The 15942-nt window shown below is 38.6% G+C and overlaps 1 protein-coding gene and 1 long non-coding RNA gene across 2 annotated transcripts; both read left to right on the top strand.

Moving 5' to 3' along the window:
- The first annotated feature begins 1422 nt into the window (after positions 1-1422).
- Positions 1423-7308, top strand: LOC143862477 (uncharacterized). The gene is made up of 3 exons (XR_013240324.1): positions 1423-1454; positions 6416-6520; positions 6737-7308. It is a non-coding gene; the product is annotated as an uncharacterized LOC143862477 (long non-coding RNA).
- Positions 7309-7822: 514 nt separating this feature from the next.
- Positions 7823-14956, top strand: LOC143861830 (Nucleic acid-binding, OB-fold-like protein). Its single transcript, XM_077372767.1, has 6 exons — positions 7823-8277; positions 8394-8468; positions 8765-8853; positions 9116-9200; positions 12592-12673; positions 14546-14956. Exons 1-6 carry the CDS (start codon positions 8089-8091, stop codon positions 14635-14637), a joined length of 612 nt encoding a protein of 203 aa, XP_077228882.1. The 5' UTR covers positions 7823-8088; the 3' UTR covers positions 14638-14956.
- The last annotated feature ends 986 nt before the right edge of the window (positions 14957-15942 follow it).

Raw genomic sequence — 15942 nt, forward strand, 5'->3', positions numbered from 1 at the left:
GACTAGGGGCGCAACTTGGGTCGGGTTTTACCCGACCCGCATTGATCCGACCCGAAAATAACATGGGTCGGGTGTAGAAATCATGGGTCTTGGGTAGGGTCGGGTTTTAAATTGGAAAACCCGATTAAATCTTGGGTAGGGCTGGGTTTAAAAATAAAAAATAAAAAAATACTCGAAACCCGACTCGACTCATATGGGTGTACTATGACATTTTTTTAAATCTCTTGGATAACATAGAAAATTATTTTCCAATGTATTGATATAATTGTTTTTGGATAGTGATAAATCCACTTCCCATATGGATAAATCGACTCCCCATGTGTCTATCTCTCTCCTCTTACTCTCTCTAACCTAGAGGAGAGAGAAAGACACATTGGGAGTCGATTTATCACTTCCCTTGTTTTTGGGCGATGATAAATCTTGGGTAGGGCCGGGTTAAAAAAAAAAAAAAAAAACCCGAAACCCGACCCGACTCATATGGGTGCACTATGACTTTCTTAAATCTCTTGGTTAACATAGAAAATTATTTTCCAATGTATTGATACAATTGTTTTTGGGCGATGATATTTTCACCCTCCGCGGGGGGAGGGGGGGGGATATCATCTCCCTTGTTTTAGTGTCCATCTTATATTTATACACTTAATACAGTTCCTTTGTAATCTTCTTTGGGAAAAACAAGGAATCTTCTTTGGGAAAAACAAGGAAAATTTTCGATTTGGCAAAAAATGCGATGATAAATAAGGGCGTGTACTTCAACCCTTCTCTCCTTTCGTCGGAGACGGAGATTGATTTTCATTGTAAAAAAAAAAATCCGAATAACATAGCAACTTACGAGATTTTATATGGTGTAAGCCGTTATAATTATTCAAAAAGTACAGTAGGGACCTCACTATTGGATGATCCCAACTAGTCCATGTGACATAACACAACTTAAATAAAATCATTTCCATAGGATGATCCTAGCCCCAACCTATCCCCATCACACGGACGGTTTAGATCATCATATTGTGGTCCGTACAGTAATTGTAGACAAAATAAGGGACTGTAAGGGCTCTTACACCATATAAAATACTCTCTAGAAAGTAGAAACATCCATCTAGTATTGGTGCAGGGCCCTTTTGATAAGCTCCCTCTTCCTCTCTCTCTTTTTCTCTTGTTAGTTCCCAGTCTTTCTTCAGCCTTCACCTCCCTACTCTTCCCCTAAATTTTCTTGTGAGAGTTGAGCAAAGGCCATAAACCATGAGGCCTTCTCCCACCTATCTCTACCAGGATTACGTTGACGACAATGGCAGCGTGACCGTGGGCATGGACATTGACGACGCCGTTCCTCTCGAGTTATTGACAGACGCCACCATTTTCGACAACAAACCCGCCCACTCCGATTTCTTCAATTCCTTCGACGACGATTTCGACGACTCCGATATCAACTGATTCTCAAATCGCTTCCTTCTCCGGTAGGGTTTTTCAAAATTGCTACGATTAGGTTCGGACATATGTTTCTTTTTTCGTTTGACATTGATTCTTCTTTTATCTCTTTCAATGTTTGGAATTAGGGCTTAAATGCATGTGCTCCTTTTGGTATACCTGAAGCGCTGAGAAACTAGGGCATTGAATTCTATAAGATATGCATGTATGTATGCATTGAATTCTTCTTTACAGATATGTACAACAAGTGCTGACATTAGCAAGGGAATCGCCACAGCCATTCCCTTCACGATGAATATGAGAGAAGGGGCACTGTAAATAAGCTATGATACCCTTCAACTTGCTTAATAAGAACCAAAATCTCCAAGGAGAGCCACCTAATTATGTTGGGGAGTCACCTTCGATCCAAACTTCGGAGGGATTTAATCTGGAGATCAGATTAATCCTGTTCCAAGCCTTTTCTCTCAAAAAAAAAAAAAAAAATTCCTATTTCAGGCCACAAGGACCCCTTTCATGGCTTTATTGCAATCACTGCAAGGACTTGCATATGCCAAAACCACCATGCCGTTAGGATCAGTGAAAACTCCCCCAAAACCAGCAACCTGATAATCCACTTTGTAATTATTATGCAATTTGTTGCTGCCATCCAAATTAAGCTTGATCTATCGAGGCTGTGTGGGGAATTTATGTATCAGGATTGGGATTCAGAGTGGGAATAAGTAGAATTGATAGTAGTCCACATTTATAATGTCTTGTAATTGAATCTCGTAAAAAAACCAACGTATTACTATTCATAAAAAATTGTCCTATAAGGATATAGGATTCTCTTTCTTTGTTAAAAAGGATAATTTTACTTAGTAAATGTGAAGGAAATTACAAATTTACATCATTGGGTACCATCTGCCCATAATACTTTCTATCCGTCCAACTCCTACCTTAGCTAACTTGTCAGCTGTTTCGTTTGCACTTCTACCACACTTTGGAAAGGCAGACCTTTTGGTGAGAAGTGGGAAGTGGGTCAAATGTTGTGGAAATTGGTACCTTATGCTCTAATTTGGTATATAATTGCCTTCCAAGAAATAACAGAATCTTCAAATTGAAAGAGTGGAGTTGGGAAAAAACATCGTTATAATTCAAAATGGATCTTATTTCTTGGGGAGGAGACAAGCTGGCTGCAAGCTACCCTATGGGAGATATTTTAAGAAATTGGAAAATAATTGTGAGTGAACAAAGAGGTAAGAGAAAAGCTGCACCAAGATGGAATCCTCCACCTCCAGGTTGGCTGAACTTAAATTTTGATGGTAGCTCTAAAGAGTAGGTATATTTGTATTCAACGAGGCTCAAATGGGAGATTGTTGATGACATTTCAAGGACCAGCAAGCACGTGTGATGCTAATGAAGCTAAAGCTAGAGATTTACTTTGGGGGCTAAAATTGTATATGAAGGACAAGCAAGGACCCCTAATCATCGAAGGGAGACACGACAAACGTTTAGGCATGGACTTCAAATAAAGTAAATGATCCATGGAAGCTAGATATTATATCTGAAATCAGAGATTTAGCTCGGACAACTTGGCCGAAACTCTGGTGCACGTTAGATCTGCCGATGACAAGCGGACAAACTAGCAAAGGATGAAGTGGAGAAGGAAGAATCGGAGATAGTCGAGTTTCGCACTGAGATAGAGAGGGTGATCTGTAAAGATAGGGATGGTTTGATTTGCTGTATACTTTTGAGAGGCACACCTCGTCCCTTTTGTACTGCTGTAATTTTTGTGGTTCATTAATAAACTGTTATCTTTGAAAAAATGAGTGAATATTGGGGTTTGGGCCTTAGACAGAAAGGATGAAGTACATGACTAAAAGTGGCGACGGGCCTAGCTATTCTCTATGTTTCAGGTTGGATAATGGGGAATGGGGAGAAGAGAGGTGGTGGGAGATGGCACAAAAAATCAAGGGTGGGAGGGAGCCAACTTGCAAGATGGATTGACGAGTGGGCCAACCGTATGAATTGAAGGTTCAAAACTAACAAGGAGGATGATGTCCTCTAACAATCAATTTCTAATGCTTGTTTTAGCATGTCTCTTTGACACATCCATATTTTATCCTACTTTTTCTTGTTTTCTATCTTGTTTTCTTTTATGAATTTATCTACTCTACATCTATGTTAGGATACTCATCCAACTTGGCTAAAACTGGAAGCATGGCAGTGTTCCCGGCAATATTTTAAAACCTCAACTCAGACAAGGACTTGCCTAAGCCAAAAGTGGGTTGACTTGGACAGGCTAGTGATTTACCCAACAAATTTTTTTTGATCAAATTTGGTTAGTTGTACAAGAGTTTGATTGGCTTAGTAAGGGTGGGTTGACTCGAAATATGGTGAGTTTTTAAGCTTTGGTTGCAGTCGATCTCACATGCAGGGTCTGTCGCTTTTGGGCCTTCCAGCCGAAGATAGAGAACTTATTTAGTTGGTTGGCTGTTTTAACTAAATGGCTCTAGGGTTGAAAGGACAAGGAAATGAATCCAATTGGCCTTTTTATAGTTTCTTACATGGATAGCTGGCATATGGGTGTTGTTGCAAGAGTGTTGAAGCAATGCTGAGATACTTCGAAGGGTAGTATTGATTGAGAGTGTGAGAGGGGGGTTGGGTTGGGTTAGGGGCCTTATGGTTGTGGAAGAGAGTCATGGCTGTCAGCAATGAGAGGTAGGTTAAGTAAAGCTCTATCTTGCTTAAACGCGGTTCTTGATTGCTTGATCTGGATGCAAATACAACCTTACAAAGGTCTGAATCTCCGATCAGGCAATGGAGATCAGTTTCCAGTTAGGAGGCTCTCTTATATTTCCTATCTTGAAGGGTCTCAGGGTTCCCATTTAGGAAGTTGGACAGCAGAGAGATTCCGTCCAAAGAACCCCAAATTGAGGTTGAGGTATGATCTCATGTGTAAACATAAGTTATAGATTGAAAATTAGTGTATTAATATCCCTAACCCACTGTCCTAGTGTCCTTACACATGTCTATTGATCTAGATGTCCAAAAAGGAAATTGCACCAATCGGATTTTCCTAACTGTTTTCTCAATTGGTTGATTTGAACTCTCTTTGCTAATGATATTTTCAAAAAATATAGAGATCACAGTAGAGAAATTCCTATTGATTGGAGCTGTTAGACAGGAATGAGACCATGGGAATGCTGTGCTTTTGGGCAACTAGATGGTCCAAATCAGTAGTGAGGTGGATGGTTTTCTCAATTACCGGCCCCAGATAGTTCAAACTTAATTTTGACGGCAGCTCCTTTGGCAACTTGGGTAGAGCGGGTTTTGGCAAATTATTAGAGACACAGATGGAAGAACTATCATGACTAATGCAGGTTCAGCTGGTGTATGTGATGCCAATGAAGCTGAGGCGAGAGCACTTTTATTTGGTTTACAATGGTATGAAAGAAAAAAAAAATCTTGGGCCATTAATCATCAAAGGTGACTCGGTTAATACAATAGCATGGACTTCAAGTCGGTGCTGTGGACCGTGGAAATTCCATCAAACGCTTGATGCGATTAGGTATCTAGCACAGATGCTTAACCCCAGACTACAACGTATGCGTAGATCAGCGAACTCGGAGGCTGATTCACTGGTGAAGGAAGGGGGTTAAGTTAGAGGATACGAGGATTGTCATTCATAATACACTGCACTTACCGCGCTAATTTTATTGTACCTTCCCCCTGCAATTTGGGACGATGTAATAGTCCCTGGGATGAATGATGGGGACTGCTTGTCCCCCCTGTAAATCTCTTGATTCGAAATAAAATTGGTTGTTATTTTTCAAAAAAAATAAAAATAAAATCAGTAGTTAGGTTACCTTTAAAACAATCAGTCTTAAGGCGCATCAATAAGAAAGTTGGAGATAGTATCATATTTCTAGTACAGTTTGTACTCGAGAAATTAATCATTCTATAGTCGGTAAACTGGAACTTTGTCTATAAACATAAATCTCTATTCACATAAGATGCACATGCTCATTGATCTTGACTGTATAATTGTTTGGTTCAGGTTTATATTCTCAGATTTCTGCTTATCATTTACACACAAGAAATGATAGTGTACATCTGTAAACTATACCATAAATTGGAACCTTGTGTACAAGTGACAACACACCTTCAATGCACGTGCACGTGCCCATTGATTGTTCACGGTTGATCGAGACTGTCAATTTGGTGCGCCCTACTGTAAACACACAAAATTTGTTTAGTAGCTAGTTTAGAATATACACAATTTTTTTTAATCTGTTGTATGTCTAAAAATTGAGGAATACTAAACTGAAGGGTGCGATTGCAAACAATGCGCAGGGGTGCCCCATTAGAGCCGCGTCACCCAGTCACATTTATAACTCCTTCAATTTGCATTTTTCAGTGCTGTTATAAATGTGGTTGGGTGCTATTAAAAAAAAAATGTGGTTGGGTGATGTGAATCCAATGGGGCATCCTTGTGGCTGGGTTTTTCCATTGGTACTCCAGTTTAGCATTCCTCCTAGAAATGATATTCTTCTTCTCTGTATCATCAGTTAGAATGAATTGGTATTGCTGCTTTTATATTTTTTAGAGGTTCTTGTCTACCAAAGAGTAGCCCAAATGAAGTGATCCATAGGAATCCATTACTAGAAAAGGCCAATGTGGGATCTTCTTGTCAATCCCTATCTTATCAGGCCCATTTGAATCATCATCTTAAAAAAAAAGAAAAGAAGCTATGATCAGATGGGCCCCATTTTTTAAATCACCATTCTGTCTTGATCATCTAAGGATCTATACTGAAATTGCTGTTCCTGCAACAGCAACAGTCCAGGCTACACACCTGCTTTTTGTCTTTACAATGCTAATGATCAAATTTTGGGTCCCACATGGGGACATGTATAATCAAGACCATTAGTTATGTAGAACATGAAGCTTGATGGGTCATCTGATCAAGGTGTTCGCAATGACGTTTGGTTGCTGTTTGAATCCACAGATCACCCAATCAATGACACATAAGTGGGCCAACAGCCTTATGATTCAATAGGGCGCGTCAATGAGGAGCAGTGGGTCCCTCTGATGGATCTGAACCATCCGCATGGTAGGCCTTGTTTTGGATTTCCTATTAAAACTGCCACCAATAATCCAGTCCTAGCATCTAATTATGCCACAACTGCTCCCCTCAGTTTGACTTAAACGGGAAAATTCCCAAAATGTAATTTTTTTGCACATAGCAAAGTTTGATTTACAGGTACCGAGTTTGGTCACACCCTCGGTTCCTTAATCAGTTGTCTATATATTTTTTTAATGATTGTAGATTCAAAGCTAAAGCCTATCAAATAGATGGTTAATCAGGGGCTCCGATCTCTATGCTGTTGCGGTTGCTGCCCTATTGTAGTTGTGCTTACCTGAAGCGTTTGTGTTGGTTGCACAACAGCCGGGATGGCTTAGGGATTTCGCTTTGCATTTGGGTGCCACATCAGCATAATCCACAACACAAAAAATGTGGAATTTTGTTTGGAACTGTTGGAAATGATGCTTTTTCTCTCTGTCTCTCTCTTCTGTCTCTATATTGGTAATGAAACCCCTTACCACAACTCTACAAAGTTGTCAAGCAAGCAAACACTACGCGAGTCTATGCCATGCAACCAAACAGGTGGGCAAGTTAGATTGGGTTGAGCCCAACCCTAACATTACATCAAATCTAGCCTTGGGTCAAGGATGATTAACTGTAGCCAACCCACCTTTAACTTTCTAAACCCAAACTTAACCCATCTCTAAATCTCTGAACCCTAACACGGGCCTAACCCAATTTTTCTATTCGGGTCAGGTTGGCCTAGGGTAAAAATAGAAAAAAAAAAAAACTATAACCCTAAGATTTTCAAAATTGCAAAAAACAAAAAGCGGGGGGGGGGGGGGGGGGGGGGGGGGGGGGGGGGGGTGGGTGGGTAAGGTTTCCAAGGCCTCAGACCTAATTCAACCTAAAATTAAATTGAGTTGGCTGTATCCATCCCTAACCCAACCCAATCCGTGGAAATGACAATTTAATCTAATTAGGTTGAATCCGTCGGGGTCAACTCGGCTGAAGTTGCTCCCTTACAAATTAGGGTTGCAACCATAGTTAGCAAAACGTGATTCGCCAAAAAAACGTGACGGCAAAAATTCGAGTTTAATATGGTACTGGTAAAAAAAACGTAGCCAACAAAAAAAACATGAACACAAGAAAATGAGTTTAGAATTTTGTCAATTACAAAATATGGTGGGGGTAAAATTGGAAAGTTGGCAAAAAGGAAAACAAAAAAGAACGGAGTTTAAAATGGAGTTTTGCTAACTATGGTGCAACTCGTGTTGGGTTCAACCTGAGAAAAACAGTGAGGTTGGGTTGAGTTTGGGTCAGGGTCGGGTTCGGTTTAACTTTTCCCAACCCGGGTTGAGATTGGTTCAGGTTGGGGTTGAAGCCTTGAAGGGGCAGCCCGAGGGTCGGGTTCGGTTGGCCGCCCAACCCGAGTTGCACCCCTAAAAACATATCGCTCAAAGAGAGGAGTTCCATTATAAAAAAAAATGAAGGGGTGCAAGGAAAGTGCGTGAGTACTGAGTAGACGAAGTGAATACAACAAAAGTTGGACGGGCAGAGAAGTGGAAGTAAAAACGAGAGAAGGAAGAAAGGAAATGGGAGGTATGTCGATTGTCGAGCAAAGCGAGGGGTCAGGTATCGTGACCCCAGGTGAAGTGTTGGGAAAAGCCTCTCAAATAATACCCGGCAGAGGTGCCTACCTCTCTCCTCACAACCAAACCATCTACGCTTCTCTCTCCGGACGCCGCAATACCATCCCTCCTCCCCCCAATTCCCCCGATCCGGTAAGCACATATCTCTCTTCTCATCCATTTCAACCTAGGGCTAGGGCTAGGGTTAGGGTTAGGGTTCTTTGTTTTCCTTCTTTTACTCCCTCATTTCTCTTCTTCCCTGCCCACAGAGACCAACGGTGGAAGTGATCGGCCACAAGTCCCACGGCCCTGTCCCCGAACCCGGATCCGTTGTCATCGCCAGAGTAAGTTTCCCCTTATCTTTCTTTTCCTTTAAACGAAACGTTTGGATACATGAATTTCATAATCCAGGATTGTAAAATCATGGATTTTGTAAGCTAAAACCTGGATTTTTACAATTCTTAAAATGTACCATACAGGTTTTAGCTTATAAAATCTTAGGTTTTAGCTTATAAATTTCAAGTTCTAGCTTGTAAATTCCAGTATTTTACAGTCCTGGATTATAAAATCCCTGTATCCAAACGGTTCCTCTATGTGTGAGTGACTGAAAGAGAAGGAGGGATTTTAATCTTTTTTGTAGGTAACAAAAGTGACGGTTAGATCAGCTTCAGCTGATATAATGTGCGTGGGACCCACATCTGTCAGAGAAAAGTTTACTGGTATCATTAGGTAGGCAATTTTTCATATCAATAATCATATTATTTTTTATCTCAAGTAAAATTCATTTGTGTAGAATGTTTTGTATTAACCAGATACATTGTAATTTTCTAGTTAGAAACCTACGTTGAAGCGTATCTGAATAACATAAGCATTGATTCTAATAGGTGGCATTGTTTCTAGCATGTTTTATTCTGGCTCAAAAAGATGACGGGAAACACATACATTGTTGTTTAAGATGAGTTGTTGATCATGTGTCTCTCATTCTTAACAGGCAACAAGATGTTCGAGCTACGGAAATTGATAAAGTGGACATGCATTTGTCATTTCACCCTGGGGACATCGTTAGAGCTGTAGTTGTATCCTCTATCATCTTCATTTCTCTCTGTTACCATGAAAATATAGCGTGTTGTAGGCAGTCGTGTTATTCTTTTCAGTATTAAATCCTCACTGATGTGGCAGTTCTTAATTTATTTTCTGAGATTTGAGAAGTATTTTGATGGGTACTTTTGCAATTTCATTTTAATACGTATGTTTGGTAGATTTGATTATTCTGATATATTACAGCCTAGAGTGCCCAGAGTTCTAAGGATCTTACAAGTGAATCACATAATTACAAGTGAATGCTAGAAAATTCACAAGCTACTATATGATGATTATGATTAAGAAGACATTTCCAAACAAATAGGCAAATGCAGTGATTAAAAACTCTCCCTATAAGGATTTATGCATACATCACATCTTCAGTAGTTCAACATTTAACACAGCCTATCAGATAAGTGGGTATAAAGTGAGATGAACATTCTTCTACTGAGTAAAGTTTGAACACTCACAGAGTCTCTAATGGGATGGATGACTTCTTTCTCCAAGTGTGAGTTTCACACACGATAAAGTAGGTTCCCCACTTACTCATGGCATCCGAAAGATAATGCAAAGCTAGGACACTGGAATTCAGAATTTGACTTGGTAACTTTTAGATTGGGAAGCAATCTTCCTAGGTCTTCATATAGAGTTGCTATCCTTACCCTACTTGTCATTTGAATTTTGGAACCTAGCTAACTTCATACTAGATTCCTATAATTCTCATTTATGCAGCATTGGTTAGCTAGTTACTTAAATTCCTTTTTTTTTATCTCGTCCTCTGATCAAATACTGAAAGTTAATGTCCCTTTCATACATTTTAGTAGCCTCATTGGTGGGCACTACTCGGAACCAATAGAATGCATTTTCTATGTGGATGCACTCACATGAGTTAAAGTTTTTTAATAGCCCTTCTAAATGGCGCTGTGTCAGTGCCAGATTTCACAAATAACTCAACTCAACTCAACTCAACTAAGCCTTTGTCCCAAACTAGTCGGGGTCGGCTAATGAATCCTTTAGAAAATTTTCACTAATAAGAATAAAAAATTTATATGCATGTGTGACATCATTGAATATGAGTTACCTACCTCAATATATTAGTCCCATGTTTTAATGATTAGTTGATTATCACCACAATATAGGTTGAGCCTAAGTAATTATTAATAGTAAATTATTTTTCAATGGTTAACTTCCACTATATTATTGCCTTTTATATTGAGGTTGGTTTAAGAAATTGTTAATTGGTTTAAGAACAAGAAAAGAAAAATCAAGAATTACATGGATTTTTGGTTAAGATGTGAGAGTTTTAGAGTGCTTTAGGGTGGAAGTTATTTAAGATAACCTGCGGCTAACTTCAAGAAAAGAGGGCTAGCTAAGAAATCTATATGGTGGTGGTTTTCACAATGCTGAGAAAGGTTTTGGTCGACGAAAAATAAGGGGATGAGGGTGGCTGCTTATAATGCGGCTGGTTCGAGGTTTAAAGGGACTGTAGGTGAGGCTTGCGGCTGCTAGCATGTTGGTGATCGTGGCTGTTAATTGGTTTAAGAAACAAGAAAAGGAAATCGAGAATTACATATATTTTTAGTTAAGATGTGAGAGTTTTAGAGCGCTTTAGGGTGGAAGTTATTTAAGATAACCTGCAGCTAACTTCAAGAAAAGAGGGCTGGCTAAGAATCTATATGGTGGCGGTTTGCACAAGGCTGAGAATGGTTTCGGTCGACGAAAAATAAGGGGATGAGGGTGGCTGCTTATAATGCAGCTGGTTTGAGGTTTAAAGGGACTGTAGGTGAGGCTTGCGGCTGTTAGCATGTTGGTGATCGTGGCTGTTAGGAAGGGTTGGGTCTGCAGTTAAAGATGGACTGGGTTTTGCATGAGAAGCAAGGTTTTAAATTTTGGTTTCGGCCGAAATCATGTAAATTCTAGTTAAAAATTTCGGTGGAAATGTCTAAAATTTCGTTGAAAAATTCGATAATTTCGGTGGAAATCTTTAAATTTCCGTGGACATCATTAAAATTTCAGTGGAAATCTTGTAAATAAGCGTGAAAACGAAAATTTTCGGAATTTCGGCGAAATCTGTAAAACAACGATTCATTGTGAATTTCTTTACGGTCTTGGTGGAAATTCAAAATTTCGGCCGAAATATTTCGGTTTCAGTTTCAGCCGAAATTTAAAACCCTGATGAGAAGCTAGAAGGTTTCGGGTTGTATGAGGGAGGCCATTAGGCTGAAAACCAATGAGACTCAGGTGGTTTCTTTTGGAGGTTTTACGTAGTTATAAAATACAAACTGTCAGTCAGTCACAGCCATGGTTTTGAAATTTCGACCAAAATCAAAATTGGGTAAAGTCAAAACGGTAAATTTCGGTTTTCCTGAGATTTCGGTCCGAAATTTAAGGAATATCCCAAAAAAATCTGCATTTTATCCATTATTTAATAATATCCCAAAATTTCGGCCGAAATTACCGAAATTTTGGTAATTTCAGCCACTTTAATTGATTTCGTTGGATTTTGGCCGAAATTTCGAAATTTCTGCTGAAATTTCGTTTTCGGTGAGGTCCGAAACGCATTCCGAAACTGAAATTTCAAACCATGGTCACAGCTAAGTTCTAGGATGTCTTTTGGAGGTTTTACGTAGTTATAAAATACAAACTGCCCCATTGGCTGCACTTCACTCCAATGCATTAACATTCGTTGACTTTTACATTTTAGAGTGACATGCAGCCAATGGGGGAACCCTTTCATCTCATTTTTGCAAGGGCTCCCTTCAGTCTAGCATTCCTCTTATTATTCTTGTCTTCATTATTTCTTTTTATCTTTGCTAGTATCGTTATTTTTGTTGCTATTGTTTTCACATTTTGTATATACATGAGTAAAGATAGATGAATGGGAATTTCTTCAACATCAATTCTCTCTAAGCTAGCAACTTGTAGCCCATTTCATTTCATTTCATTGCACATGGTTGAAACGTGTTGATATAAAATAAATGTAATTGAAAATTTTTACTTGGAATATCATGGCTCTACATTGCACCACAGGCGAGGCACTTGTGTGAGCATATTCTCCTAATGCCTTTAAGTAATTCATTATGATTTTTAAATTTTAATTGAAATTTTTTACCTGGAATATCAAGGCAACATTGCCACAGGGGAGGCATGGGGGCCTTGTGTGTGCCTATTTGCCTAATGCGTTTAAGTAACTCTTTATGATTTTTAAGTGATCTGATTGGTAGTAGATTTTATTCTTTGTTTTTGCTAGAACATGGCTGTCATTCTTGTGTAGAGTTCTGTTGACTTATTTACATTGATTTGAACTTGAAATTGCTATGGATAAGTGATTATTCCCATCACCAATTTAGTAGAACAAACATTGTTAAATTTAACTCTACCACAAAGCTCTCTCTTGGAGATGCGCGGGCATATTTCCTTTCCACGGCGAAGAATGAGTTGGGTGTTGTCTCTGCTGAAAGTATAGCAGGTAAGATGTTCTCTTTGTTACTTTGGAATTTTGACCAAAAGTTCTTTTACTCCGTTCCAAACATTCTAGAACATTTATTCCTTATGAGAATTCTATAATACTAGTTGATAAGACTTGTTTTCAGTCAGATAATGCTTGTCTTGAGTTTCTCTAAACACTCTGTTATATGTTTTGTTCTTTGGATGCCAAAATAATTTCTATATTTGTGCTAGTTGTACTTGTTTTATCATAGTATTGGTATTTTACCTGCAAGTGTAATTGTGCTTATATTCTTTGTTACTTTCATATCCTTATTGGCATCGTTAACCCTCAATCAACTCTTGGTATTCACTGTAGATTTTTATCATTCTGTCCAATTCCAATTGTTTGCTGCTTAAGAAATTTAATATCAACTTCTTTGTTTAATTTTTTGCTTATTTACTCCAATTACATCCATTTATAACCATACAAGTCCTTCCATTGCAATATTTGCTGGGGGGGCTCAGGTTAACGGTTTCTGACTGAAATATTGATGATGCACAGTACTCCAAAGTGGACAAATGTAGATGGACCACTCCTGTACTACATAAGGATGGCCCGTATGGGCAAGATACGTTTGATTGAGTAATAAAATGGCAACTGATGACAATAGATAAGGGACTATCAGATTTGAGGGCACTCATTTTATATAGTCCACTTTAATTGAGACACAGAGGAAACAAAAATTTACATTATGATGTACAGAAAGACATCCATGGCTAAGAGTTACCAAAACTGTCTAAATATATTAATTTGCACCAAGAAAACACATAAAGGAGTGGATTTGAAGGAATTCATATATGATTAGTTGAATAGGAAACTTAACTATATGGTTTAAATTTCAACCGAAACTGAGATGAAATGATCAAAATGTTTCTGTTTTCATTCCCATTGAAACACCTGCCGAAACCAAAACCGTAAGGAATTATTAGTGGTATATTATACCAATGTATCATGTAATTATATTTATATGAATTGAATCTGAAATGTGGAGTATGTATTCTATATAATATTAAATTAGTGACATTTGAAATGTGTTCTGTAATTATTTGTTAGACATTGTTAAACCATTATGTCTGGTTTTTTTACTTACGTGGTGGTTTTCGAGCAAGTATTTGTGCTTATTCTATAACCTCCTGAGATTTTTTTTTTTTTTTTTTGATGACATAGGGTGTCACCACCCATTTTAGGACGGGACTAATCCCTATAGATGCACGCAATCACCCGTAAGACACATGCTTCTGACGGGACTAATTCATGAAGTTTCTTCTTAAATGTCCATCATTTGCATATGTTTCCGTCCCGAATGAATTGGATCATTTCTGCCAACGAAATGAACGTGGAGCCCGTTCGGAATGCTTATCCGATCGGAAGTTCTAGCGAAGAGAATATGATGCTGCTCCCCCTTTCTCTTTCTCCTGTACTTGGCCTTTCTTGCTTTGCTAATCTTCCCCTCTAACGGGGGCCAGGCGTATACGATTTTCACTGTAATGTCCATTCGAAACTAACATGTTTCCATTTCAAATGCCTGTCGAAGTCGTGATTCAAGTTTTACATTGTTATACCCTAAAATTCCTTGTTGTCCACTTCATGATGAAGCTCTTGATCCTCTCCGCTTTAACTTTGGCATAGGTACCATACTCTACAATTATATCTCTAAATTTTGTTGCTCCACTTCGCTTCCCACCAAATGGCACACCCTTTTGCTGTGAAATCCAAATCTCAAACATAACTCTTTGCTGTGGGGTATGCAAGCTAGAGATAATATTGACATTGCAGATGTGGGATGCTGATTTTATGTTTAACCATTCTGTGCAAGCATTTCTATGTTAAGCTAATTTTATGGTGTTGTAGGTGCAACCATGGTTCCCATCAGCTGGACTGAGATGCAGTGCCCATTGACAGGCCAAGTTGAGCAAAGAAAGGTTGCTAAGGTAGCAGGTTGATATATGGTGTTTTCTGGGATGCAGAGCTACCATTTTTTCACACATGATAATACTTCTTTCATGCCTCTTTCTCCCTAGTACATATAGTCATGTGGTTAATGAACGAGTCCCTGTTCTCTCAAAGAGTAAAAAAGAGAGAAGGATGGACTGCAAGAGGTTGTGGAAACTCAAGTTACTCAGGCATTTCAAAAATCAAGGTTAATCTATATTCTTGAGAGATGCTAATGTTTTATCACCTGAATATGCAAGCCTAGCAAATAGTGACTTCGTTTTTTGTGTTCTATATCCGAGTATAAATGCTTAGTACTATTTTTCTCAATTCTCGGGTAAATATTTTTCAATGAATTGTAATAATTTGAGTATAAATGCTTCGTTTTAGATTTTGGCAACCGATTGTTAGTCCAAAAACCAATTATTGGACTCAAAATCTCGCTTAATTTTGAGTCGAATAATTGGTTTTAGGACTCATAATCGTTTGTCAAAAACTAAAACGAACAGGGAATAAAACGGCAATTGATTATCCGCTCTCCCTTGTTTCAATACGAACTCTGCTACCCAAATGCTAATAACTGCCAATCCTAATATTGTTTATTGAGAAAATGTTAATAAATTGTAGAATTAAGAAAATGCTAAGGCCCTGTTCGTTTAAGATTGTGACAACCGATTGTGAGTGCTAAACCAATTATCGGACTCAAATTTAAATGTAATTTTGAATCCAACAATAGGTTTGGGGCTCACAATCGGTTGTCACAATCTCAAACGAACGTGCCCTAAAATGGCAATCAAAGTTCTCAAGGACGAGGATCACTCCCCACCAGAATGTATATGTCATTGGTTGGGGTACCCCAAGTCTGGTCTGTTGCTCTGTTTCCACCATGATTAAGTGATGTACGGCCTTAATCAACATAATGGAGAAGACATCTTCTAGGGGCTGTTTGGATTCGTGGATCTTATAATCCTGGATTTTACAAGGTAGAACTTGGATTTTATAACCTAAAACCTGGATTGTACATTTTAAGGGTTGTAAAATCCAGGGTTTAGCTTGTAAAAATCTAGGATCTTTGAATCCAGGATTATAAAATCGTTACAGTAAGGTGTTGAGAAAGCTTAACCAGTGATTATTATTAAGCCCTGATCTTGCGAATTGGATCTCTATTTGGCATGGAATCTCGTCCACCTATATGGTGGCTTTATCAAATCAATGCCCCCCCTACAAGAAAACACATGTGGCAATGCCGCATTGCAGATATTGGGACTAGATCTATTATTAGCTATCTATTAGTTTTCATTTTGCATACTACGGCA

Source organism: Tasmannia lanceolata, unplaced genomic scaffold (assembly GCF_043159265.1).
Source record: "Tasmannia lanceolata isolate RefF3 unplaced genomic scaffold, GAP_Taslan_0.1 ptg000037l, whole genome shotgun sequence".
NCBI classification, from domain to species: domain Eukaryota; kingdom Viridiplantae; phylum Streptophyta; class Magnoliopsida; order Canellales; family Winteraceae; genus Tasmannia; species Tasmannia lanceolata.

Bases quoted from the DNA above. Each gene is read 5' to 3' on its own strand.
- LOC143861830 (XM_077372767.1), top strand. From the start codon at position 8,089: ATGGGAGGTATGTCGATTGTCGAGCAAAGCGAGGGGTCAGGTATCGTG. The intron at 8,278-8,393 runs GTAAGCACATAT...CCCTGCCCACAG, and splicing joins CCCCCAATTCCCCCGATCCG to AGACCAACGGTGGAAGTGAT. The intron at 9,201-12,591 runs GTATCCTCTATC...TCTACCACAAAG, and splicing joins ACATCGTTAGAGCTGTAGTT to CTCTCTCTTGGAGATGCGCG.